Genomic DNA, 26,207 nt, shown 5'->3' on the forward strand with positions numbered 1-26,207 from the left:
AATTTCTTGTCGCAGCTGTTCCATGTCCAGATCCTTTTCTTGATTTGTCTTTTGTATTCCCATTTTGGTAATCTCAATATTGTTGTCTTCCATGTCTTTGAACTCTTTAATGTCTATGTCAGGTAAAACTTGTTAAAAGTTTGTCTCATCTTCTAAAAGTTTATCCACTGAAATCTGTATCCTTTCTGAGATATTAGTTATTAATATCCCAGTCCATGTTTCAAAAAGCTCTGTAAGATAAGAAAAAGTTATAGCCAGCTTAGCCATTTTAACTATTTTCTGCCTGGTCCTTTAGTTCCTTCTAGTGTCCAGTTGCAACCTTCATCAAGCCTCAGTTCCTAATATGGGTTTAATTCTGTTTCAGTCATTTCCCACAAGTATATTAATTAACTATATACTTGTTTTTAAAATCTTACAATATTCCAAATCTCTCTAGTCTCCCCATCTGTTTAAAACTTTCTTAAAGCAAAGTCCTTTTTGTTTACTTTTTGCCAATTGTATATTATTTTAAATTCTTATGTCTGTGTTTAAAATTTCTTAAATCTGAAGAAGATAAAACTTACCAGGTGTCAAATTAAGCTCACAGCTTTGAAGGTCTCTAATATCTATGAAGTGATTAAATTGAACATTTCCGAATGTGATTAGAAAGTGAGTTCAGCTGGCTAAGTATCCTTATTAAGGGCTCCGCTGCTGCTGAGAGCAAAGATGTTATCTTCCTTGGCTTCTGGTGCTCAGACCTGTGGGAGACCACTGTTTTATGGTCTCCTTGTGAGGAGCTGCCATTCAGAGCACGTGTGGGTGATCTCCCGTTCTCTCCTTTCCCGGAGAGATTCAACGGACTGGTCTACTTGCTGGTCTTCCATTCTTCACAGCGGTCATCAATCAAAATACTGGGGTATGGAGAAGTTTATAAACGTGAATAAATAAGATATCACAAATGTTGGCCAATCCTAAACCAAACTCTGAGCTATGTCCTACAGATTAAATATAGTCACATGTTTGCTTATTCTTGAGTTTGAAAATTAAACAAAGGGGCATGGAGGAATTAAAGGCAATGATACCCTAAGGCTTGTATTTAGATTCTACAGACACATACACTCTTCAATGACTGGAAATGTAAGACATGTTCAGACAACCCATTAACCAACGCTGATTCTAAACAAGTTTCTAAACATTCTAATGCTACATCAGATGTCACAGTTAACCTTTGATTGTTTGCTAGACATCTTCATGTTAATGAATATCTCACTACCTTTATGTGGCAAGCCAGCTGGGCTTTTTTTTTTCTATTTATCTTCATATTTTTCCTATGTACCTTTGTTAATTTTTTTTAAAAATGCTGATTCCTGGATAGAACCACTGCAAATGAAGGGCGGAGGGCTAAGTCTCCCCCTACTCACTTGGAGTCTTGATTTCACCCTCTGAATCTGCAAGGGTGACACCATTGGTGGGAGCAATGGAGGTTCCATGAACATGACCTTCACAACTTAGGTCAGAATGAAATTGACCACATAGTCTGATCTTAAGGTCTTTTGGATTAAATAGCTGCAGATAAGATTTCTGGAAGACTCCAGGAGGAAGGCAGGCAGGCAGGCCTTTTCTGAGGGACAGTGGTATGCCACCCTTAGGACAGAAATGTATTTGATACTTTACATCACTAATACTATTAACGTGCGAGTGGCTGGATATAACGAGCTGAATTCCACAGAACCAATAACAAAGCACAGCAAAATTAGGAATAGCAATCTAGTTCACTGAACTAGCAGTCTAGTTCAGACACATCCCATCCTTGTATATTCAGAGGGCATGGGCTTCATTAGCTTACAGAGATGCTACCACATAGTCAGATCACACTGGCAATGTAGAGCAAATCAGTGAAGATGTTCCCAATGTGATTCCTAATTGGTTAGGAATATATTGTGCAGAGTTTTTTCATTTTTGTAAAAAAAAGAAAACCTAAAATCATACTCAAAAGATACAAAACAAATAGCAGTAGGATTATTTATAGGACATTCTCAGATCCTGCATTTTGACCTTATGAAAACTTGGTTTATCTCTGATTAAAAGTTTTCTGGAGTACACAGGAATTAGTCTGTATGGAGTACTGAGTAGCTGAAACCTGCTACCCATTTCTTTCCAAAAGAGATACAAAATGGTCATTATCATCTTTAAAGCCTTATGTGGCTGGCATCTTTGTTTCCTGAGAGATATCTTCTTCTGTACCAGTGTTTCTTAAACCTTTTTCTCTCAGGACCCCTTCCCGCTTTTAAAAATTATGGAGGACCCCAAAAGAGCTTTTGTTCGTATGGGCTATATTTATTGATATGTACCATATTTAAAATTACAATCAATGCATTTGCTGCTGGTACTGCTTCTCACAATTGTTGGATGGGATTTTAATATTGTATTATTTTTCAACAGGCTGGCAAATAATTTTGATTTTGCAGACCCCTGAGAGGTCCTGGGGGACCCCCAGGGGTTCTGGGAGCACACTTTAAGAAACTCTGGTCTATACAATCTCCCCCATGTTTTGAGATCATTTGAGAAGGTTAGTCTATAATCCGTGTGGACTTGCTAGGTACAGGCATTCAGCTGACCTTGACTAATCATGGTTGGCCTTGATTAGAACTTGGTTGGGAGCTCAAGAAAGCCAAGACCTATGGACTAGATTGGGAAGTAAATGGAAACATCGTGGAATGATGCAGTGGTAACCTTTCCATATTATTGCCAAGAAAACAATGTGGGTGTGTTCCTATAGTCTTTAGGGGTTGAGCTCACAAAAGGAAGACACTACCTTTTAGTTAGTTAGTTAATTAATTAAATTTATATGGCCACCCAACTCACTCACAGCTCTGGGTGGCTTACAGAAATAAAACCCCAAATACAAAATCCACTACACCCCCACCTTGTGGGACCTCGTGATGAGTTTTTCTCCGTAGCTGTCACAGGCCTTGGAAAGTATTCCTTGATGAATGGACAGGATTGCCTTTTTGTTGGCTTTTAAAAAGTTCTTCAAAACATGCCTTTTAAAACAAGCCTTTTTTGGGGTAAAGTTTTTATTTTAGTATCTTTGGCATTAATTTTTCAAAATGTTTTTGTTGTGAACAAGCAAGAGACTTTGGTAATTGGTGGTTTTCTTCCCTGGCTGTAATTATTGTAAAACCTGGTCCTCCTCTGTAAGTCTGTTCATTAGTTGAGATGTCCTCTAAATTCAGAAGGGCTTTCCATGTTCCACATCCCCAAATGGAAAACTGGGGTGAAGGAAGATCTGTTTAGACAGCAACGATGGTGAAGAAGACTCTATGTCTGCAGTGAAAGGGGAGTGGAGGTTTTGGATTGCTACTTACAAAGCTGTTTGCCATGTCAGGTCATTAAGAATAATTGGCTTTCTATCCCTCTTGGGCAGAAGTGATAGCCTACAATAAGGAAGCTTGAATGCTGTGAGCGGCAGACTCAGTACTGTTGTTTATAAAGGTGTAACGATTTAGTATTTGGCTGGAAGGTTCTTGTGGAAGCCCTAAATCTCTTAGGATAATGCATAATCACTACAAGGAAAAAATTAAATGATGATTTAAGGTTGGTATGCAGGACCCTCTAAAGCAACAATAAACGAATTTTAAATAAAGTAGAGATTCTTGGGATGGGAGGAATCGAATCTGCACCAAGTCAAATTGTGCTATCCCTTTCCATGAACAGGGAATGGGAAAGAGGGCTAGGCCATGTGAAGCAGTAATGGCAAAGTTGGCAAGAATAAAGAGAAATGTTGAATAACCTCTGCCGCCGCCTCTTCCTTCTTTGTCTAGGGATGAAAAGAACCAGTCCATTATCGTTAGTGGGGAATCCGGTGCGGGAAAAACAGTCTCAGCCAAATACGCCATGCGATTCTTTGCATCGGTTGGAGGGTCCTCCAGTGAATCCAATATTGAGGAGAAGGTCTTGGCTTCCAGTCCTATCATGGAGGTAAGGACTTGGGGGCGGGTGGTGGTCACACTGGCAATATTTAGGCTAGCTTTTCCCAATGCAAGTCAACCTCCCTCAACTTGATATCTGCCGGATACGTTTATGCCTGCAGTTCCCAAACACTTCATGCATGGACTCTGAAGTACGGGCTTTCCAGTTGTTGTCAGCAGAGTTAACTCAGCATCTGTTGTAGAGTGAAATACAGAGGTTTACTTCCTCAAAAGTTAACCCCAAAACATGGTTTCTTGTCATGCTATCTCTTGTTTCCACAGTGAATCAGTAGTTTGGTTTTAGTGACCCTCCACATTCTCCCCTAAAAGTTAAATGAATTTATTTATTATTAAATTTGCTGCCCATCTCGTACACAACAACTCTATGTCAATGCAATATGTCACTACTGCAGATAAGACCCATGTTAGTATGGAAGTCATGCCAGTATTCTAGCACATGTAAATATTGTATGATATTATCACTGGATACCTGAATACACCTGGCTAGGTAATGCTGTGTTGCATGTTTCCTTGCTGTGCTGCTGACTTGATATATCTGTATTTATCCATTCCTGCTATAAAATGCAATCCACAAAGATCTAGTACTGGGGACAGAGGTATCTAAACAGTCTCCATTTTTATTGGAGAAAGTAAGTATGTTTGAAAAAGTTTTAAAATGAATGAGCTACTTTGTGGTGAAATCTCCAACGTCACTGAGATGAGCAGGTGTGTTTGCATGGTAGAGTCAGTAGGAATTTCACTGTGAACTCTCTTATACCACTTTCTGGGGTAAATAAGCTTAGACTTCTGTTCTGGAATTCACCTGTCAGCATGGAACATGGATAATGCTTCTTAGTGCTGTGTCCCTTCGACAGCCACCATGTTCACTTGGTTCAAGATAATCTTGTATAGATTGGTGTTTCTTTGTACTGCCTTCTGTTTGGCAACTTCAGCTTCAAGTGTTTGTGAACTGGACTTTTTGTCAACACTGTCCCGTTCTATCCTAATAGTGTTCAGGTCCCTGGTCTTGAAAAACTGAGTACAGTCAAACCCGGTTAGTGCTTATATGAGAGACAACCAGGAAATCCCAGGGCTTTAGGCTAGAGCAAGAGGTTTAAAAAAAATCTCCAAAAAAGCCAGTGGCAAAAAACCTTTTCTTTTGTGGTGAGGGACCTTGTCAATGTAGCTTTAGCAATAACATTAATAACTAGACTACCTGAGATTCTCTTTTGGACCTGGTCCTACTATAAGGCTGAGTAGGGTGGCAGCCTCAGGTGGCAGATGCAGGTGAGGGCATCAGCACTACTGAACTTTCCCTTAGACCTCTGGCTGTTCCATAGCAAACCACCCAAGCAGTACTTCCCCCTCTAAATTCACCTGCCACCTTAGCCTTGGTGGAGAACTCTGCCATGCTACCAGTGCTGCAGTCAGATTCAGTTCTTCCTCCAGCTGCTTTCTGTACTTGAAATAGCAATAGGGAATCACCATGTACTTCAGCCTTGTTGTTGTTTGTTTATTTAGTTGCTTCCGACTCTTCGTGACTTCATGGACCAGCCCACGCCAGAGCTTCCTGTCGGTTGTCAACACCCCCAGCTCCCCCAGGGACGAGTCCGTCACCTCTAGAATATCATCCATCCACCTTGCCCTTGGTCGGCCCCTCTTCCTTTTGCCTTCCACTCTCCCTAGCATCAGCATCTGATCCAGGGTGTCCTGTCTTCTCATTATGTGGCCAAAGTATTTCAGTTTTGCCTTTAATATCGTTCCCTCAAGTGAGCAGTCTGGCTTTATTTCTTGGAGGATGGACTGGTTTGATCTTCTTGCAGTCCAAGGCACTCTCAGAATTTTCCTCCAACACCACAGTTCAAAAGCATCGATCTTCCTTCTCTCAGCCTTCCTTATGGTCCAGCTCTCGCAGCCATATGTTACTACGGGGAACACCATTGGTTTAACTATGCGGACCTTTGTTGTCAGTGTGATGTCTCTGCTCTTAACTATTTTATCGAGATTTGTCATTGCTCTTCTCCCAAGGATTAAGCGTCTTCCGATTTCCTGACTGCAGTCAGCATCTGCAGTAATCCTTGCACCTAGAAATACAAACTCTTTCACTGCTTCTACATTTTCTCCCTCTATTTGCCAGTTATCAATCAAGCTGGTTGCCATAATCTTGGTTTTTTTGAGGTTTAGCTGCAAGCCAGCTTTTGCACTTCCTTCTTTTACCTTCATCATAAGGCTCCTCAGTTCCTCTTCGCTTTCAGCCATCAAAATGGTATCATCTGCATATCTGAGATTGTTAATGTTTCTTCCAGCAATTTTAACCCCAGCCTTGGATTCCTCAAGCCCAGCATGTCGCATGATGTGTTCTGCGTACAAGTTGAATAGGTAGGGTGAGAGGATATAGCCCTGCCGTACTCCTTTCCCAATCTTAATCCAGTCCGTTGTTCCCTGGTCTGTTCTAATGTTGCTACTTGGTCATTATACAGATTCTTCAGGAGGCAGACAAGATGACTTGGTATCCCCATACCACTAAGAACTTGCCACAATTTGTTATGGTCCACACAGTCAAAGGCTTTAGAATAGTCAATAAAACAGAAATAGATGTTTTTCTGAAACTCCCTGGCTTTTTCCATTCTCCAGTGGATATTGGCAATTTGGTCCCTAGTTCCTCTGCCTTTTCAAAACCCAGCTTGTACATCTGGCAATTCTCGCTCCATGAATTGCCGAAGTCTACCTTGCAGGATCTTGAGCATTACCTTACTGGCATGTGAAATGAGTGCCACTGTTCGATAGTTTGAACATTCTTTAGTGTTCCCCTTTTTTGGTATGGGGATATAAGTTGATTTTTTCCAATCTGATGGCCATTCTTGTGCTTTCCAAATTTTCTGGCATATAGCATGCATTATCTTGACAGCATCATCTTGCAAGATTTTGAACAGTTCAGCTGGGATGCCGTCGTCTCCTGCTGCCTTGTTATTAGCAATGCTTCTTAAGGCCCATTCAACCTCACTCTTCAGGATGTCTGGCTCTAGCTCACTGACCACACCGTCAAAGCTATCCCCGATATTGTTATCCTTCCTATACAGGTCTTCTGTATATTCTTGCCACCTTGTGCAAGAAGAAGTTCGTGATCTGAACTACAGTCAGCTCCAGGTCTTGTTTTTACCGACCATATAGACGTCCGCCACCTTTGGCTGCAAAGGATGTAGTCACTCTGATTTCGGTGTTGTCCATCTGGTGAAGTCCATGTATAAAGCCGTCTCTTAGGTTGTTGGAAGAGAGTGTTTGTTTTGCAGAGTGAGTTGTCTTGGCAAAATTCTATCAGCCTATGTCCTGCTTCGTTTTGTTCTCCCAGGCCATGCTTACCTGTACTTTCAGGTGTCATTTGACTGCCCACCTTAGCATTCCAGTCTCCTGTGATGAAAATAACATCTCTTTTAGGCCTGTTGTCCAGTAGGTGCTGCAGATTCTTATAGAACTGCTCTACTTCAGCTTCTTCAGCATCTGTGGTTGGGGCGTATATTTAGATCACTGTGATGTTAGATGGCTTGCCCTGAATTCGAATTGAGATCATTCTATCGTCTTTTGGATTGTATCCAAGCACTGTTTTACCCACTTTACTATTAATTATGAAGGCTACTCCATTTCTTCTGTGGTCCTCTTGTCCACAGTAGTAGATCTGGTGGTCATTTGATGTGAAGTGGCCCATTCCAGTCCATTTCAGTTCGCTGACGCCCAAAATGTCTATCTTTAATCTTGACATCTCACCTATAACCACATCCAATTTGCCCTGGCTCATAGATCTTACATTCTAGGCTCCAATGGTCTGTTGATCCTTAGAACATCGGATTCGCCGTTCACCACCAGCACCGTCGGCCGCTAGCCGTCCTTTCGGCTTTGAGCTAGCTGCGTCATCACGTCTGGGGCTAGTTGAACTCATCCTCTGTTCTTCCCCAGTAGCATTTTGAGCATCTTCCGACCTGGGGGTCTCATCTTCCGATGGTATACCGACATATCTCTGGTTGTACTGATCCATTTAGTTTTCACGGCAAGAATGCTGGGGTGGGTTGCCATTACCTTCCCCAGGGATCGCGTTTAGTCTGACCTCTCTGTCATGACCTTCCCGTCTTGGGTGGCCCTTCACGGTTTAGTTCATGGCATCATTGAGGTGCTCAAGCTCCAGCACCACGACAAGGTAACGATCCTTTGCTGAAGGTACTTCAGCCTAGGAAGCAAAATGTCTTGCCCAGCCATGAATTGCTTTTGAACGTGCCACCTTCCATTTCAGGATAACACAACCTGTTTCTTCTATGCTCCACCAATTTGAACAGCTACCAGTTTGCAATCTGTACTAAAATTAGTTAAAAACATGGAACCTGGTATTGGCTACAGCTTTTTAAAAAACAGACTGATGGTACGGAATACAAATGGACCTTTTTTTTCCAGGCTGTGCATAAGATACTTCTAGAAATGTAATGGAAAAGCAGTCATTTTTCAGTTGCGTTTCTTTTGCAGATTTCCAATGCTGTCTTGTAACACAAAATCATAATCATGTAATGGGTAGTTGTTAGTTTTGCTTCCTTTTTTGTGTAGCATTAAAACTTCTGGGAAGACCTTAACAGAATACTGTACTTATTCCGTTGTCTGATCTTTTTTCCCTTTCTTTAGCTCAGTGTTTTTCAAACTTGCCAACTTTAAAATCTGTGGACTTCAACTCCCATATGCTGGTGGGGAATTCTGAGAGCTGAAGTTCATACATCTTAGAGTTGCCAAATTTGAGAAACACTGCTTTAGCTCATGTAGTTAATCGATTAATTGATTTATAGAGTGATGTAAGCAATTGACTTTCTGTGATTTTCAGTCCAGTTAAAAGAGGTCTACAATTAAAACACTGATCAGTAAAAACAATCAGTCAAAATAACGGTCTCAGCTAGGCAAGATCAAGGAAGCAAGAATTATATGGACCTTAGCAATGTATCTTTAATGCTAGTCTGGAGTAAGTACAGAACGTTGAAAATTGTAAGAGGAATTTCCCACTGAGTTCATTAAAGCAAAGTCTCTCTGAATCTTCCTCCCAGATTTCTTGCCATCTGGCCTGTGTTGCTGTTTATGAGATAAGCTGCCAACAGACTGGACTTCATATCCTGATTGCCTGTATCTGTGTTCACTTTCATTCCTTTTCTAGCCTCCCCACAATCTCTCACCACAACAATCAAAATACAATCTTCTTGCCAACCCCAGCTTAATGACAGCCACACTTAGGTCCCCAAAGTCCAGTGAAAGAGTTCTGTCTTCACAGACTTAGGGAAAGATTTCAAGGAAGGTGCTGGTTGGACCTCTATACTGCAAGTTGGGAGCCATCACAGAACATTGGTTTGGACCCCCACTCTTATTTCCTTCATATGTGGACTCTCAGCACACCACCTAAGCTGAGCATACAGGATGGGTTGGTTGTAGATAAAGGAGGGGATTCTCAAGATATCCCAGAACCAATCCACGTAGGGCATTTTGATTTGTATCCAGAAACCTATCAGAAGCCAAAGCAGTACATTATACGTGTCCCTGATGCTCTCTTGTGACCTACTTTAGCATTTGCAGAGGATCAATCAATCTGTAGCAACCACATGGTTGCATTTATCCTCCTTGTCCTGTTAAGAGAGTGACCATCTTATCCAAATGACAGAAGTTGAGACTGCATGCAATGCTTGTGTAAAGCTCCAATTTCAGAGGGATTGGGTTCTAATGACAGGATTTTTAATTTACAAGGGCGTTGTTGAGAAAGTGGAATGAGCAAATTCTGGTACCGTAACTCAGACATGTGGAGGTAAATCTCGCAAGGAGCATGCAGTATTTTCTTGCTTTTACTGGAATTTTAGTTAGTATTACCAATGGGTAGTTTTCAAAAGACTTAGCAGTTTTGTGACAGTTTTCAGCCCTTTTTGCAAATGTTTTCTGTCTCGGTGCCAGCTTTTATGTTATTTGCTCTCACTGTCATTTGGCTGTGCTGACTCACGTAATTTTTAAAAACATGTCACAGATGTGCAAAGGCATCTCATATGCATCAGTGGAGCCAATCAATTAAACTTAAATGGTGATGTGAGCCAGTGAGGCCAACACAACACTAATGTTCAATGATGAGTATCTTAATTTAATTTCATTTGATTTTTCTATCACGGCTTGATTTTTGAGGTGAAAATTAAAACCTTTGGGCTATCGTAATGAACTATGCAGGGCAATCCTTGACTATGCTGTGTAAGCTGCAGCTCATACAGAATGCAGTACCAAGAGCATGGTTGGAAACATCAGAACGGAAACATATTTCTCTCTTGTTGAAAAAGCTGCCAAAACTCTCCCAGTCCTATTCAAGGGGGTGATCTTTAAAGTCTTAGACAATTGGGAAGGTCAGTATGTGAGGGAGCACCTATCTTTTTACATACATTTATGGCTGTGCATCCTTCCAGTTCAAAGGCAAAAAGGAGATATGGAGTATGTAGGAATACATATTGCACTCTTTAAACTTAATACATCTTTCCTAAGGATTGAGCTGCAGCTATGGAGGGTAGCTGTGCAATTCTTGGAAGAGATGCACCTGCTTTAAAGAAATACAGAGAGGGGTGCAGGATTCTTTGTGTGCTTCAAAGCACCCTTTTGCTTTCAGATCTGAAACTGCACAGCCCAAATCTGTCCAAGCGTTGGGTTCTGCCAAAGTCCCAACTTACCCTAGAAAATGGTATGCAAGGTAGCTAATAGTCCTTGAATTGCCCTTTGATGGACCATGAGCATCTCAGTCTAATCTGGAGTATAAGCAACAATTAGTTTTCTTCTTTATCCCATCCATGAATGAGATCAGATGCTATTGGGGGATTTGAATTCTTTCCTTGAATTTTAGTCTTTGATGATTTTATTCACAGGTAGAAAGATTGTGGCTGGATCCTAGGTTTTGCAAGCCAATAAAGTTTTCCCAAACAAGAGCTAAAACGAACTATGGCTTAGTTTGCTACGTGAATGCAACTATCACAGGCCCCATTTGATCCTCCTGTTCTTTGAGGTGTGTGTTCTGAGTGACAACTTAATAAGTAAGAGGGTGCAGGTGACATGAAAGCTTAAGTGCATTGCATATAGTATGGCGGCCACTGGGGACCCTTTCCATGGAGGAACTTTACTAAAAGAGAGACTATCTGGCATATTTATATCTTGAGAATTTAATAGCTTTGCTCCTCCCTTTCTAGTGTCTTTCGAAGGAGTTTTATTGCCACCCCACCAAGAGTGCTCTGTGCCTGTGGGTATTGCATAAAAAACCTGTTCATATTTCAAGACCTCCAATGAGGTAGCAAAAATGAGGGGAAGGTTATTTGCATGAATTTATCATCATTATCTTTTCCTCCTAATCAACTTTTAAAACCAGAATTCATGCCTTCATTAAGCTTAAATTAAGATCCAGAGTTGTAAATTCTTGATAAGGCACCAAGCATTTTCTATACCGGTTTGTTGTTATGATTAATTTTAGTTCTGGCTAGTATTTTTTAGGGGTTGTACACAGCTAGATTCTGTTCTTGTATAAATTGTTTGTCACTTAGCGTGCAGGACATCCTGTTTCACTAATACCTTTGGAAGCACATTTTAATTCAATTGCTTTTCTGTGATCAGTCTATCTCAAATTCTAAGCTATTAAGAAGCAAATATGTGGGCTTTGTCCCAACTGTACATGTAGTAAAAAAAAGTTATTTTGTAATAAATCAGTGAAGTTGTATCAAGAGCTGTAACTGTCAGTGCTCTCTTAGAAAGCAAACACAGTTGAACTATAGAGTAATCAATACTTTCTGCCTCTAGTATGGTAAGTCAGGATTGTTTGAATAAAACACAATTGTTTAGGTCTAAACAAGATGCACAAACCATGGTCTGCAAACAACCATGGCTGGATTCACATCACAGCCTAAGCCAAAACCAAACAAATCACATTGTCTCTATAAACAATGAGTGAACCCAACTTCTGTGCCATGCTTGAAAACCGCAATCTGTTATAGCATAAACCTGCCTCCAAATAAATTAATCTAGATAAATACTGTTTTGTGTTAGTTGTAATGAGCATAAAGTTGCTTAAAATTATAATGTGTATGTAGGTCTGTTGTTGTCATCATTATACTAGCTAACATTGTATAAAGAAAAGCATGGTCTCTTTTGGGTGGCCAAAAGCTCCCCAATATGACATTCTTTGCATGTTTCTATATTTGCATATATATAGTCTGCAACTCCACATTTCCTAGCCAATTTAGGAAATGGTACTACCTGGAGGGTACCAGGCTGGGAAAGATTAGTTCATGACATTTTGAAGCTTTGAGGAAGGTTGTTAGCTCCCATAAGGGCACATCATTTGAGTCTCTTGATTGTCCATTAGCACTCAAAGCCCAAGATTTCATCCAATGTCTATCATCTAGAGTAGTGTTTTTCAAACTTGGCAACGTTAAGATGTGTGGGCTTCAACTCCAGAATTCTGGGAATTGAAGTCCACACATCTTAATGTTGCCAAGTTTGAAAAACACTGATCTTAAGTAATCTAGAGTGTTAATTATATTTACCAAGTTCATCTGTTAACGAACTCTGATCAACATTATAAAGTGTTTACTGCCATCTTCATTGTTTACACTCTAAAACAAGCTTTTAAAATAGATCAGTGTTAGTTTCTCTTTCAGGGGTAAAGGGGTTACGGTTAATGGATACTTTATGATCTTGTTCAAGAGTGTACCACTTAATCTTCAAGAAATGTTGCTACTTCTATCTGTCATTCTCTTTCTCTTTCTCTTAACATAACAATTTTTTTATTTATATGCAACTACTTATGAAGTGTACCTGTGAGATGAATGAACATTGTTACAAAAAGAAACTGTATTTCTAATATTTTATTAATTTCATAAAGGCAATTGGTAATGCAAAAACAACCAGGAATGACAACAGCAGCCGCTTTGGGAAATACATTCAGATTGGCTTTGATAAAAGATACCGTATCATTGGTGCCAACATGAGGACGTATCTGCTTGAGAAATCAAGAGTTGTATTCCAGGTTAGTTTATTTATCATTATTTATTTATTTATTTATTTATTCACATTTCTGTCACCGCCCATCTCCCCCTAAAAGGGGGACTCTGGGCAGTTTACAATAAAATTCACCTTAAAACCTAACATCATAAAATCACCAATATTAAAATAATAAAAATATAAATATAAAATCCAAGTGGGAGATTTCCATTCTGTTGGGAGAACTCTACATCACCAGCCACCCCCAGGAAGAGCTATTGCCCTTCCCATCCCAGGCAAGGCGGCAAAACCAGGTCTTTTGTATTCAGCACTGCTGGTCTCTTTTTCTTCTATTGCTTTCTGTTTTATATTTAAATATTTACCTTTTTTGTCGCTTTGGAAATGTAATTCTTTTCCAGAGGGGATATATGTCACCGATGGCAGTTGGCATCTGATAATGCCCATCTTTTATTTATTTATTTAATTAATTGAAAAAGAATTTATTTATTTATTCATTCATTCAATTTATATATGCCTAGATGGCTGCCTAGCTTGTAGAAAACAACCCTAGGTGGCTAATAAACAACTCAACAAATAATAAAAAAAACTCATAAAACTCTTTAACACATCACCCACATCATAATAGTACCCTCTCTAGAAAATCACCAAAAAATGCTGGGTTCATCTCCCATCCTAACCCAATGCTTGAGGGAAGAGCCAGGACATAACAGCCTTCTGGGAGGCAAGAAGGATAGGGGCCCTCTATACAGGTAGTCCTCGCTTAACAACCACAATTGGGACTGGAATTTTGGTTGCTAAGCAAAGCAGTCGTTAAGCAAATCCAACCTGATTTTATGACCTTTTTTGTGGTGGTCATTAAGTGAATCACTGTGGGTGTTAAGTGACCCACATGGTCATTAAGTGAATCATGATTTTGCTTGCCAGAAGCTGGCCAGGAAGGTCAAAAATGGTGATCATGTGAGCATGGGATGCTGCGATGGCGATAAATACAAACTGGTTTCCAAGTGCCCAAATTGTGATCATGTGACCGTGGGAACACGGCGATGGTCGTAAGTTTGAGGACCGGTTGTAACGGGTTTTTTCAGCACTGTTGTAAATCTGAACCATCACTAAATGAATGGTTTTTAAGCAAGGACTACCTGTATCTCAGTGAGGAGGTTACAACTATTGTCTTATTCAAATATAACAAACTATAGTTTTAGAGAAAGAAGCTGGCACTAATCTCAGACTTGTGCACTCCATATTCACTAGATGAGAGGAGAAGATCATGAATTATAAGTGCCCTGAAGTATGAATAAGACATTTTACAAGTCTTAGCTACCTGAGATAGGATATGTAGGATCCTTGTTTGAAGATGTTTCACATGAAAAAAACTGAACAGAGGAAGTCAGTAAAGTGCTGGGGAGAAGACTTCTAGTTTTATTTGAATCATCTCTACTTTGAATGATTTGGCAGATGTGCACATTCCGGTTGACAGGGTATGTACTAGTCCACAATTCCTGAGGTACATGAACATTGGCAATTATGATTTAGAATCTACAAGGTCCTCCTTAGCAGTGAAAATCTTGGCAGGGGTGGAATAGTTTTTAAAACCAGCTGGACCTGAAACTTAAATCTGAGTCAGTTGAGTGATTTGTGTATGACCCAATGTTTGAGCATTGTATTTTTTTTCCTTTATCATCTCCCCTTTCTCCATTTGCGGTTAAGATTACATGCATGACATCTCCATTTAGATCCTAATTAGAACAGACATGTTGAATTCAAAAAACTAAGCAGGGTCAGATCTAATTAGTTCTTGGATAAGAGACCTCTAGAAAATCTCTGCGCTGTAGGCTAGATTAGGCATACAGCCCGTAAAGCTTAACTTCAGAGGGCCCTCTGTCTGGTCTGAGTTCTTTTGCTATAAAATGGGAATAATCGTTACATCCCTCATGCATTTTAAGGGCAGTGGTTTTGGACTTTCCCATTCTTTCAGTGCCAGCTTCTTTGCTACTCATGAGTTTAATACTCATCTCATAGTTTCATTAGATTAAAACTAATTGTAGCTAGTAATTTCTTTTAAAAAAAGATCATCCTTACCTTGAGGAGAGGTGTATGAAATCTGAGGTTTGAATAAATCTAGAGAAGGGGAAAGGGGTGTGCTGAATGATATTTAATAAATTGTAGCTTGTATCTCTGCAATTAAACCAATGTTATTTCTCAGGCAGCTGATGAGCGAAACTATCACATTTTCTATCAGCTGTGTGCCTCTGCTGGTCTTCCAGAACTGAAAGATCTCTCACTATGTAAGTATGTTATTTTGCATGTAGTATTCAGCCTCCACAATGAAAAAGCTCTATTCTCCTTTACTTTCAAAAACAGTGAGTTTGTAGAGCCTAGCATGCCCAAGAAAAAGAACAGTGTCTAGAGAAAGGATGAAGTTGTACAAACAGTGGCAGAGTTGGTTCTGTGAAGCAAAGTAAATAGATTGCAGTCTGAAATACAATTCTGAGTTCACACCAGGATGGCTTTTGGTGACTTCAGTTTCCATGCCCTAGAGAAGAGGACTGGTCTAGCAGGTGAGTTCATGCTCTCCATGGCATCCATATGCCCGTTACTAGTAATTGTGGCCCTAACACAGATCATTGGCCACAAATTAGCCCTAGTCTTCACTTCCCGTTGCTCGTCCCAGCTCCTGCTCACCAAGCAGTTCGAAAACATGCAAATGTGAGTAGATTAATTGGTACCGCTTCGGCGGGAAGGTAACGGCGTTCCGTGAGTCATGCTGGCCACATGACCCGGAAGTGTCTATGACAACGCCGGCTCCAAGGCTTTGAAACGGAGATGAGCACCGCCCCCTAGAGTCGGACACGACTGGACTTTACGTCAAGGGAAACCTTTACCTTTACCTTTACCTTCACTTTGGAATATCTGTAGATGCAGGACATAAACATCTGCCACAGTCAGAGCACCTCCTTGTGAAACTGCAGATGGATGCCCTGGACCTCTGCATGGGCAGTGGGCCCTTTAGAATGGTCCCCCTTGGTTGTCCAATGGATCCAGAAGGAATCCACAGGTGATTGACAATTTGGTGGGCAGTTCCATCTCATATCTGGTTGATCTTGGAAACTCAGAGGTACCCAAAGTTCTGGATGAGATCACTCCTGTGAGGCCTCTGCCCAGTCACCAATCAGAGGTAACCCCTTGGTTTACGGAGGAGCTAATGGAGGTGAAGTGATTAAAAAGCTCCCTCAAATGACAGTAATGGAAGACCAGAAACGGACTAACCGAACCCTGAGAAGAGCTGATGTTTGAGCCTGTGTGATGCATCATTTCTCTGTGCTTATTGTGTGCACAGCTTCTTGCCTTGTGGGTTCAAGGTTCAGACTTACCCAAGCCATTTTAGGAAAGATGACAGAGTCCTCTGTGATGAATGAGGTGATGTTTTCTGATCCCATCTGGTTTTCTCTGAGCTTGTGAAGCCTGAGGAAGTGGGCAGGATCCTCTGTAATATGAATTCTGCCACCAGTGGACTAGATCCACGTCTCTCCTGGCTCTTTCAAGCAACCAAATGGGTCTGAATGGTTAGATTCAAAAGGTGGTCAGTGTTTCTTTAATGGAAACTGTAGTGCCACCTTCGTAAAACCGGAAGAAGCTCTCCCTGGATCTGGCTTTTTTCTACACCTTTTGTCCAGTTTTCAAATTCCCCTTTTTATGTGAAGGTTATTGTGAAGGTGGTGTCTATCTACAGAGGACCCTAGAGGAAATGGATTATCTGGATCTCTGACAGTCAGGATTCAAGCCCCATGACGGAACAAACAGCATTGGTTCTCTGCTTAATGTTCTTGTCAGAACTTAGATGGGGGATCATACTCCTCTTGGTCCTGTTAGATTGAATACCTGAGCTGTGACATCAGCATTTTCAGCTATGGAGAGAGTGTTCTAAGTTGTATGAAACAGTATGAAAAGGGTTGCATGTAGTGTTAGCTGCCAAGTAGAGGTATGAACTGTATCCCGTTATATGTGTGAGTTAGCAGTTGGGCAAGCTTTTCCCCCCCTAACTTGCTTTTGCTGTTCTTTCTCTTTTAGTGGATGCCAAAGATTTTTTCTATACATCTTTGGGAGGAGACACCTCCCTTGAAGGAGTGGATGATGCAGATGATTTTGAGAAAACAAGGCAAGCTTTCACCCTGCTTGGTAAGGGTTTCATAACAACGTGGGCTGCTTCCTGGGAAAATGTGTTGTTGATACAACTATCCTTTGCAGAGACTTAGAATAACTCTTCAGGAACTTTACAGGATAGTGTAAAGTTTTTCAAACTTAGCAACTTTAAGACGTGTGGACTTCAACTCCCAGCATGCTGGCTGGGAAATTCTGAGAGTTGAAGTCCACACGTCTTAAAGTTGCCCAGTTTGAAAAACACCGGTGTAAACCTTGGAGATATTTCTGAATGCTGCCCAGTAGGTTTTGCTTAGACTTTTATAGGTTACCATTTTAATTAAGCAATTGGTCTACTTGGTAGGCTGCACATATTTAATGTTATTTTCAATATAAATATTGGCAGAATCCGCAGAGAGCAGGCATGAGGTTAGAAGATAAATCTTAGGTAATGCTGCTTTTGGGATAGAGTTTCTTACTACCAATTGTATGGTGTTTAAAAACTCTGTGAGTGTGTATGCACATGAATGTGGTTGTATGCTCTGTGAAGACATTTTCTTGGCCTTTTGCTATGGTGTAATTTCTTTTTGTCGCTTCATTCAGATTGTAGTTTCTTGTGTTGTCAATCACTATACAGGTGCTAAAATGGGAATGTAAGGACTTAAAGAGAAGGCAACTTCTTTTTGTCTAAATTGTGGTGTTTTTTTGAGCAGGGATGGGCAATCCATGATGGTCCAGATTTTGTTTCCAGCATCCCTCACCGTACATCATGCTTGCTGGGGCTGCTGGCAGTTGTTATTCAGACACTTGAAAATTGGATATCAATTATGTTTTTCAGGAGTAAAGGAGTCCTATCAGATGACCATTTTTAAAATACTTGCTGCCATCCTACACCTTGGAAATGTGGATTTTCAATCTGAACGTGATGGAGAATCCTGTAGTATATTGGTAAGTCTTTAGTTGGCATATGAGGTGCTCTGTGCATCAAAGATGGACCAGGTGACCAAACTTGAATGTAACGAAATATGATGGCAAATACAGCAGCAGGAACAAGAAACTTGTGGTCCCAGATGATGGTGCACTATAACTACCAGTGTCATTCAATGTCCTTGCCCAGGGTTGGCTGGAATTCTTGGGCAATCCATCAGCATGCAGGTTCTCCACTCATCTAATAGGGCATTCACATCTTAGCCACTAGTCATTTATGTGCCAGATTGGTGTAAGGGTTAAGGTGCTGGCCTAGAAACCAGGAGACTGTCAGTTGTGGTCCTCCCTCAGGCATGAGTGCTGGCTGGGTGACTTTGGACCAGTCCCTCTCACTCAGCCCAACCCATCTCAAAGGGGGAGTGTTGTGGGGAAAACAGGCAGGAGAATTATGCATGCCCACTTGAATTGTACAGAATAAAGGTGGGATATTGTTGTTGTTATTGTCTCACTTAATCAATCATTGGTCGCCCGTTGTTGTTTGGACTACAGCTGTGATGATCGGACAATTGGCCATGCTGGCTGAAGTCTGGCCAAATGTTTCATAGGTAGGATCTGAACTTGATTTAAGAAGAAAAAGAAAGAGGCCCCGTACAGGTGAACTGGGAAAGATAACTTAGACAAACCAAAGGAAAATAGGCAGAAAGCTTTAAGAAAACAGGAGATTTTTGCTTTCTAGTCTTTCCTGAGATAGTTGTGCTCCAAGGATAAGATCTGTCTTAATTCCCATCACTGCATTTAATGACAACTTTATGAGTTACTGTTTGAATCCGATGCATCCATTTCTTCTTAGACTGAAACATCTTTGTATATAAGCAAACTTCAAGCCTTATATGAATAACAGCATTTTTTAAAATAGCATTTCTAAAAGTGTTTCTGTAGTTCCTTCCAATCCCGAATTCAGCAAGAAATTTTCCTATCCTTCTAAGGTGGGGAACACAAAGAAGCTATATTGTAATGTGTTATCTAAAGTGGGCTTCAAATAGTTTAAAAAACAAACCCATCCAAGTTTCTCCCCCAAAGGCCAGGGAGAAATCTGGCATCCACCCACAGGGTGTAATCCACCTTTTGCTGTGTCCACTTTGCTTTTCACTTTCCCAAAATACGTTAAATGAGATCCTGAAGAGCAAAGCCCTCATCCATTCACTCAGCCCACCCCTGTACTAACTAAATAAAATGTGATACCATTTCTGATTAATCTATGATGCGTTTCCATAGTCCTCAGCTGAAGTGTTTTCTTTTTTCTAATTAAAATATTAAAACCTGCTTTGCAATGTTGCTGCAGATCCTTAAGAGATAACGCAGTGGACTATTTTTAATTCTAAGGCTTGGACATAATGAGACCATAAGCAAATCTTCTTGCAAAGTATTGCTGTCCTTAATGATGTTGCTGTTATTTAATTGAAATGCGTGCATGGTTCTTGATGGTTGATCTGTCTGCTAACTTATTTAATCAGCAAAACGTAGCAAAATATGGGGATGTAGAGAAGAGAACAGCTTTCTACAGTTGACATTCCTTGCACAATACAATCTCCTGGGGATCCTTTGCTTTGGTTGAGAATTGCCAGCATAACAGCTATGTCCTAGTGGAGACTTCTTAGACTAGTAATCCCAACACAATTTTAGTGCAATAAATGGGGATTCTCAGTGCTACAATTACGGAACAGGATTCTCCTGGGTGCAGAAGATTCATCAGCTTTTTCAACCATGTGCACAGTTGTGCAATTTTCAACCTCCCCCTCCCCCACATATACTGCATGTTAAAAGTAATAGTTAACAAAATAATCAAAATCTCATAAAGTTTCTTGCATTGTCTCATGAGAAATATGGAGATCTTGTGAGATTTGGCAGTTTGAAAAATGGTGGTTCTTTTTTATTTTTATTTTTTAAAATAATAATGGAGACCCAGTTTGGTGTAGGGTTAAGGCACCAGGTTAGAAACTGGGAGACCATCAGTTCTAGTCCTGCCTTGGGCACAAACCAGCTGGGTGGCCTTGGGACAGTCACTCTCCCTCAAAAACCCTCCACCCTAGGAAGCAAGCAGTGGCAAACTACTTTTGAAATCTTGCCAAGAAAACTGCAGAGGTTAATCCAGCAGTCACCAGGAATCAACACTGACTTGAAGAAGAAATAATAATAATAATAATAATAGTAGTAGTAGTAGTAGTAGTAGTAGTAGTAGTTTTAATTGCTGGACAACTAGAGGTGTGCTATCTGGGTGTTTTGATTGCCAAGGCACCTGTAGGCCTTATGTTGCCAACCTCTGATACTTGGTCAGATGTTTTGCATCAGAATAACCTTGCTCCTTTCCTGTGGCTTGTATTCATTTTGACTAAATGAAGGGAAAGAGCTTTTGGTTTTCATATTGTTAAACGAAGTCAGACAACATCAGGCTCGGGTTACAAGCCGGTCGGTCAATTCCTGTCGCAACCAACGGATCAACATTTGATTGATCAGAAAAAGTGAACCCTGCACCTGCAGGAAAAATACTAAGAAGAAAAAGAAAGAACAGTCCAAGTCAAAATCCAGTCTTCATCTACATTATTGTAATTACCCAGAGATCCGGAGAAAAACTTGTCTAGCTTATGTTTAGCGTGAGTTAACAGTATAGGACATGCCTGTGGCTGGTTATAGTAGTAGCAACGTTGTGGTGAAGGAGCCCAATATTTTACAAGTTGGATGTTGGTACCCTCATCACTGCAAATTAACAAAGCTTGAAATAGCAGCCCAGGAAGGCAGTATTGAGTAGACAACCAAAGGTTTCCACACAACCAACTAGTGCAGCTTTTCTCAACTTTTGGGAGGAACCCTTGAAATATTTTTCAGGCCTTGGGGAACCCCTGCACATTCAGGCTCAAATATAGGTCAGAAGTTAGAAAATTACAATATTTGTTTCATGTGTAGGCCTGTATGTATACATTAACAGTGTTCTTAACCAAAAAAGAATGAAACTTACTGTTTTAATGTGCCCGAATTTGAAATAATTTTTTAAATAAATCATGATCTCCCAGGGAACCCCTAGTGACCTCTCATGGAACCCTAGGGATCCATGGAACCCTGGTTGAGAAACCGTGCACTAGTGAATTAGAAGGCTGCATGGATTTTTGCCCTCTAGCGACATCTACCTCTGTTGTGTGCTTTGCTGAATCAGGTGTCTTTCTTTATATCCTAGAACCAAGATGAACACCTGCATCATTTTTGCAGATTGCTGGGAGTGGAGCACAGCCAGATGGAGCACTGGCTTTGCCATCGGAAGCTGGTCACCACTTCGGAAACCTACACCAAGAATATGTCCCTCCAACAAGCCGTTAATGCCAGGAATGCGCTAGCCAAGCACATCTATGCTCAGCTGTTCAACTGGATTGTGCAGCATATCAACAAGGCCTTGTACACGACGGCCAAGCAGCATTCCTTTATTGGCGTGCTGGACATTTATGGGTGAGCAGCAAGCTTTTCGGGATTCTGTTCCTTTCAGACCTTTGCTTTCATTTGCTAGGAGCAGCACTGGCATTCCTGGGTATTTCTTGCTTGGCAGGGCAGTCTCTAGGCAGTGGAGTTTAATGAGCTGAGGTGTGGCTGTTTCCTCTTACTTGCCAGAGCATAGGAATAACCCTTGCAATTTGCATAGCATTCCCTGGGAGGAGTCTCAGATGCTGGCACAAAGGGCATCAAAGGGAATTTGTGGGCGTGTTGCTGTTTTCAAATTCTGTAAAGCAGAGCTAGAGACAAACTGACTTCTGTGATGCTTTCTGAAGGCTGAACAACTTCCATGGAGGTGCTTAAGTATCTTTTGGTGTGCAATACACTGTGCTGTGATCATAGAGATTGCTCTATTGTGTCCTGCCTCCAGTGTCAGGAGTGTGAGACTCGGTTCTCACACAGGCAGTGAAAATCAACATGATAGCAGCAGATGTGACTGTTGCAAAAAGAAGAGATGGATGGAAATGGTCCCACATAGCAGAAGGGGCCGGATAGTCTGTTACGTAGGGTGGAAACAAAGAGGCACAAAAGCATTTGACTATTGTTTAAAATATAGGTTCTTGCTCTTGGAAATACCGCAAGTTGCTCCAATTCTTTGGTTATGGCTTCCTAAAAAATCTATGGCTTTAATACAGATTATTTATCAAGAGTTCTTGGATTGTTATGAGCTTGCCTAAATGGTTCCAGTTGTTGCTTGATAGGTGAAGCAGGATTCAGAGCTCAGGAAGCTCTTGAGGAGAACGATGATAAGACCAAATGATGCATCAAGCCCCTAACAGCCACTCATAGCCAAGAAAGCTAGGTTCCCCCAGTTGCGTTAGTTAGATTTATGGAAAGGAAAAGAGGATAGGCACAGAATCCAAGAGATATGTACCTATTCATAGTGAGGATGTTGAAGCACGGCATCCTTGATGCATTCTCATCCTCTTGATGCAAGGGAGACATTGCATCTGTTTTAGTGCTTCACTATTTTTCAAATGCTGATTCTCATTCCTGGGCATAGGCAGTGCCATTCCATGATGTATCCTTGCAGAGAATTCCCCTTTCCCTCCCCTGTCAGCATGACACACAAACATTTGCTGATGCCATTTGATAGGAAAAAAGCTTGTGTTTTGTTTGCTGAGATCCGGATTCTAAGGGCACAGTGTGATTCAGATGAGTGACCTCGGGAAGAGTTACGTCAGGATCTCTGGGTGTTTCTCTGGGTGCTTGATTTCATACAGTAGAGGGAAGCAATTGAATTCCTACTTATTTGATGGCAGACAGGAATCAGATCCATTAAAGAAAAGCCAGAATCAAAGTTGTTGTTAAGAAGAATGCAAGGCAAGCGTATTAAACTGTATCTCAGGAAAGACATTTTGTTAATCGACTTCAAAATAGGGGATTGGATTTCCATCACAGCAACATGCTTACAAACCATAAAAGTTAATGGTATTATCTTAAGCTTTCAGTTTCCTTGGTTGGTTATAGTTAAGCTGTTACACTTGAGGACAGAAGAGTACGTAATCTGATAAAATTGAAAAAAAAGGGAGGATGTTTTAAGTGAATGTGCCGGTATTAAATAAAAATGTAGAGTTACATGTGACTGTCCTAAAAATGACAATGCAAAGCTATTTTAAGCCCTTTATCTATAGGGTCCAGTGAAAGCAGACTGTTAGTTAAGCTTTTATCTTCTGATAATCTTAGTTGAATGGAAAGAATCTCATTTTTTTCCTTTTGATTCTTCATAATTTCTTTTGTATCCACAGGTATTATTTATCTATAAATCTTGCTCAGGATTTTATCAGGCCAAAATAAAAAAAATCTATTCAAACTTGGCTCATAAGATATTTTTGATGGAGTTGTGCAGTTGCCTTGAAATGCTGTATTTTTTTTTTAACTGGGGAAAAAGTGAAATGCACATAAGGGATGTGTTGGCAAATAGTTCATTCCAGGATTGGACTTCATATGGTAACATTGTTAGAAGGTTGAGAAGCACTTAAAATTTTCCCCAATGCCCTTGATTCTGTCATAGTGAGAAATTTAAAATTGTGGTTCCTGTGACCCAGGGAGAGATGGTTCGAGCCAGTGGTGTTTGGAATTAGGGTACGCTTCCAAGAAACAATGTGTGATGGAATTGGTGAAAACATTAGCTGAAATCTTTCTTCTCTAATACAATGTTCTCCAATGTGTTGGAATTACAGCTTCCAGAATTGCATCCTGTGATGGCTGTCTGCATCTGTAGGTTGCTGGATTGGGAAAGCTGGGTTAAGTTCTCACTGTATTTCCAAACTGGAAGTAATTTTTATTTATTGACCTCATTTTAATAACTCTTTCCAAACAGATTCCCATGGTGGTTTATAAAAATAGTACGATAATTAATCTGTAAATATTAATGGGTTTTTTTAGAAACTATTCTTTGAAGCCTTTATCTAAGAATATTATTTTGTTTTGCAGGTTTGAAACCTTTGAATATAATAGCTTTGAACAATTCTGCATCAACTATGCCAATGAAAAATTACAGCAGCAGTTCAACTTGGTAATTTGGGTTGTCAAATTTGTTTTAGCGACTTTGGGGGTGGGCCAAAGGATTGAAAGGCATCCAAAATTGGCTGTGCCTTGACTAAAATATTTTAAGAATGCAATAAATGGATAACATATAGGAATAATTTTTTTTTGGCCCAACATGTTGATGAAGTTTGTCTTCTAAAAGGGGCCCCTCTATTACATAGAACTGCTATTAAAAAGCAAATAAAATTTTGATGAACCTGTTGACCAGAGTGTCATGAGAACCCACTGTGAAAATGTGTTGATTTGCAGTAGGACCCAAACGTCTCAGCTGAAATCCTTTTAAATAATATTTCAGATTAGGAATCCCAATATATTTGTGTTATCTAACTATATAATAAGTTTATGAGCAAGCTAGATATTTTCCTTTAATATAACTCTTGAGAATTCCTCAGCTTTTACTAAAGTAAACAGCATTGGGAGACCCTGAAAAAGGAAATTAAATTTCCTTTAATTTAATTAGGAAAAGGGAGATTTGTAAATGTTGCACTCCAATTCCTTTTTTAAAAGACTAAAATAAAATCCTTACCCCTATATTCCCAGTAAGAGACAGTGTTCTGCATATCTTCAAGATATCTGGTTTTTCCACTGTCCAAAGTTCTATAGGTTATTGCATTGCCTGTGGCTTTTTGAATAGTTTCTAGTGTTTTTTTTAAAGACTACAATAATTTTCTATGAACTAACTCATTTTGCTTTCTATTGACTCTGCCCACATTAATTAAAATGTCCCTAAAGGCATTTTTCATAGCAATGCGTATTGTATCTGATTGACAGAGAGAGTGAAATCTTTATTTTAAAATATTCATCAATCCTTGCAAAAATTCTGTTTGCCACTGCTTGTTTTCTTAATAGCCTAATACATTATGTCTTCATATCCTTGGAAGTGGTTCGTGTTACCGCAATTGCAGTTCAGCTATTACTCATGCATGATCTCAAATTGTTAATATTCCTATCCTTATATATAAAGTAGTTTTCATGCATGACTTTGATTTTTATTTTATTTTTTTGCATTTACTGGAATGCAGTATATAATCCCTCGTCTCTGAAATTGAACTTGTCTATATATTAGGGCTTTGCAGAGACCACTCAACCTTTGAGGGTCAAATCTAAGACACCAGAAATAGTCTATTCAGCTCCAATCTGGATGTAAATATCTGAGTTTGTCCCTCTTGATTCTCCCTTTCTCTATCCCCATGTGTTACACATTATAAAATATTTGTTTATTCCAATGTTTCCTTCCTAACAAAGGGTTAGGGACTTACTCTTTTAAGTCCTGACGTTATCATTTGTTAGTTTTACATTCTTCCTTTTCTTTTGGAGCTCAGGGTAGTTTACATGGGAATCTCTCTGTTTTAGCCATGTAACAACAACCTGTATAGCAGGTTGGGTCGAAAGACTCAAAAGTCACCCATTGAGTTTTCGTAGCTGAGGGTAGATTAGAAGCAGGGCCTCCCCAGTCCTGGTCTAAGACCTTAACCACTACATCCCACTTGCTCTCCAATTTGGTGTGCGGAGAGAACCAAGCAAAAGCAAGGCTGAGTTTGAAAATGGGCCAGATCTAGCTAGGAGCACTGCGGGATGGATGGATGGATCCCACTGTATATTTATTTATTTAACTTAATTTGCCATATCTTGAATATTGATTCATCCAGTCGGATAAGATTATTTTGGAGTTCTTTGGGCTCCTTTTTCCAGGAAGTTGGAAAGAAATTTTGTAAAAGAGCTTGGGATGCTGTCTGTCGGCAGGATAACACTCTGAAAATAGAACAGAACCGGATCAGATTTGGTGTACAGAGAGACAGCAGCAAATGAAAGATCAAGCTTTAATGGGGGCTGGATTAAGGTGGGGTCTGCAGAGAAGCATCATCTCCAACTCCCCCATGCATCCCTATGGGAGAGGCAGGTGGGCAGGGGCTCAAAACATCTATCTATTGATCTATCGATCTATCTAATTTATCCCCGCCCATCTCCTCCTGTCGGAGGACTCTGGGTGGATTACAACAATCAATTAAAACCATCACAATAATACAAAAAGTAAAATACAGTAAAAAATAATATAAATATAAATAAAGAATAAAGAAT

At 40.2% G+C, this 26,207-nt stretch overlaps 1 protein-coding gene across 3 annotated transcripts in view; it reads left to right on the forward strand.

Moving 5' to 3' along the window:
* Nucleotides 1-26,207, forward strand: part of MYO5B (myosin VB) — a 251,727-nt gene that overhangs the window by 109,904 nt on the left and 115,616 nt on the right. For all 3 annotated transcript variants that reach the window (XM_063295830.1, XM_063295833.1, XM_063295832.1), the window contains exons 5-11: nucleotides 3,804-3,960; nucleotides 12,859-13,002; nucleotides 15,181-15,262; nucleotides 17,046-17,153; nucleotides 17,953-18,062; nucleotides 21,271-21,536; nucleotides 24,015-24,096. In XM_063295830.1, coding sequence (XP_063151900.1) covers nucleotides 3,804-3,960; nucleotides 12,859-13,002; nucleotides 15,181-15,262; nucleotides 17,046-17,153; nucleotides 17,953-18,062; nucleotides 21,271-21,536; nucleotides 24,015-24,096 — 949 coding nt within the window. The remainder of the gene's footprint in view (nucleotides 1-3,803; nucleotides 3,961-12,858; nucleotides 13,003-15,180; nucleotides 15,263-17,045; nucleotides 17,154-17,952; nucleotides 18,063-21,270; nucleotides 21,537-24,014; nucleotides 24,097-26,207) is intronic.

The sequence above is a fragment of the Candoia aspera genome, chromosome 2, assembly GCF_035149785.1.
Source record: "Candoia aspera isolate rCanAsp1 chromosome 2, rCanAsp1.hap2, whole genome shotgun sequence".
Taxonomy (NCBI): Eukaryota; Metazoa; Chordata; class Lepidosauria; order Squamata; family Boidae; genus Candoia; species Candoia aspera.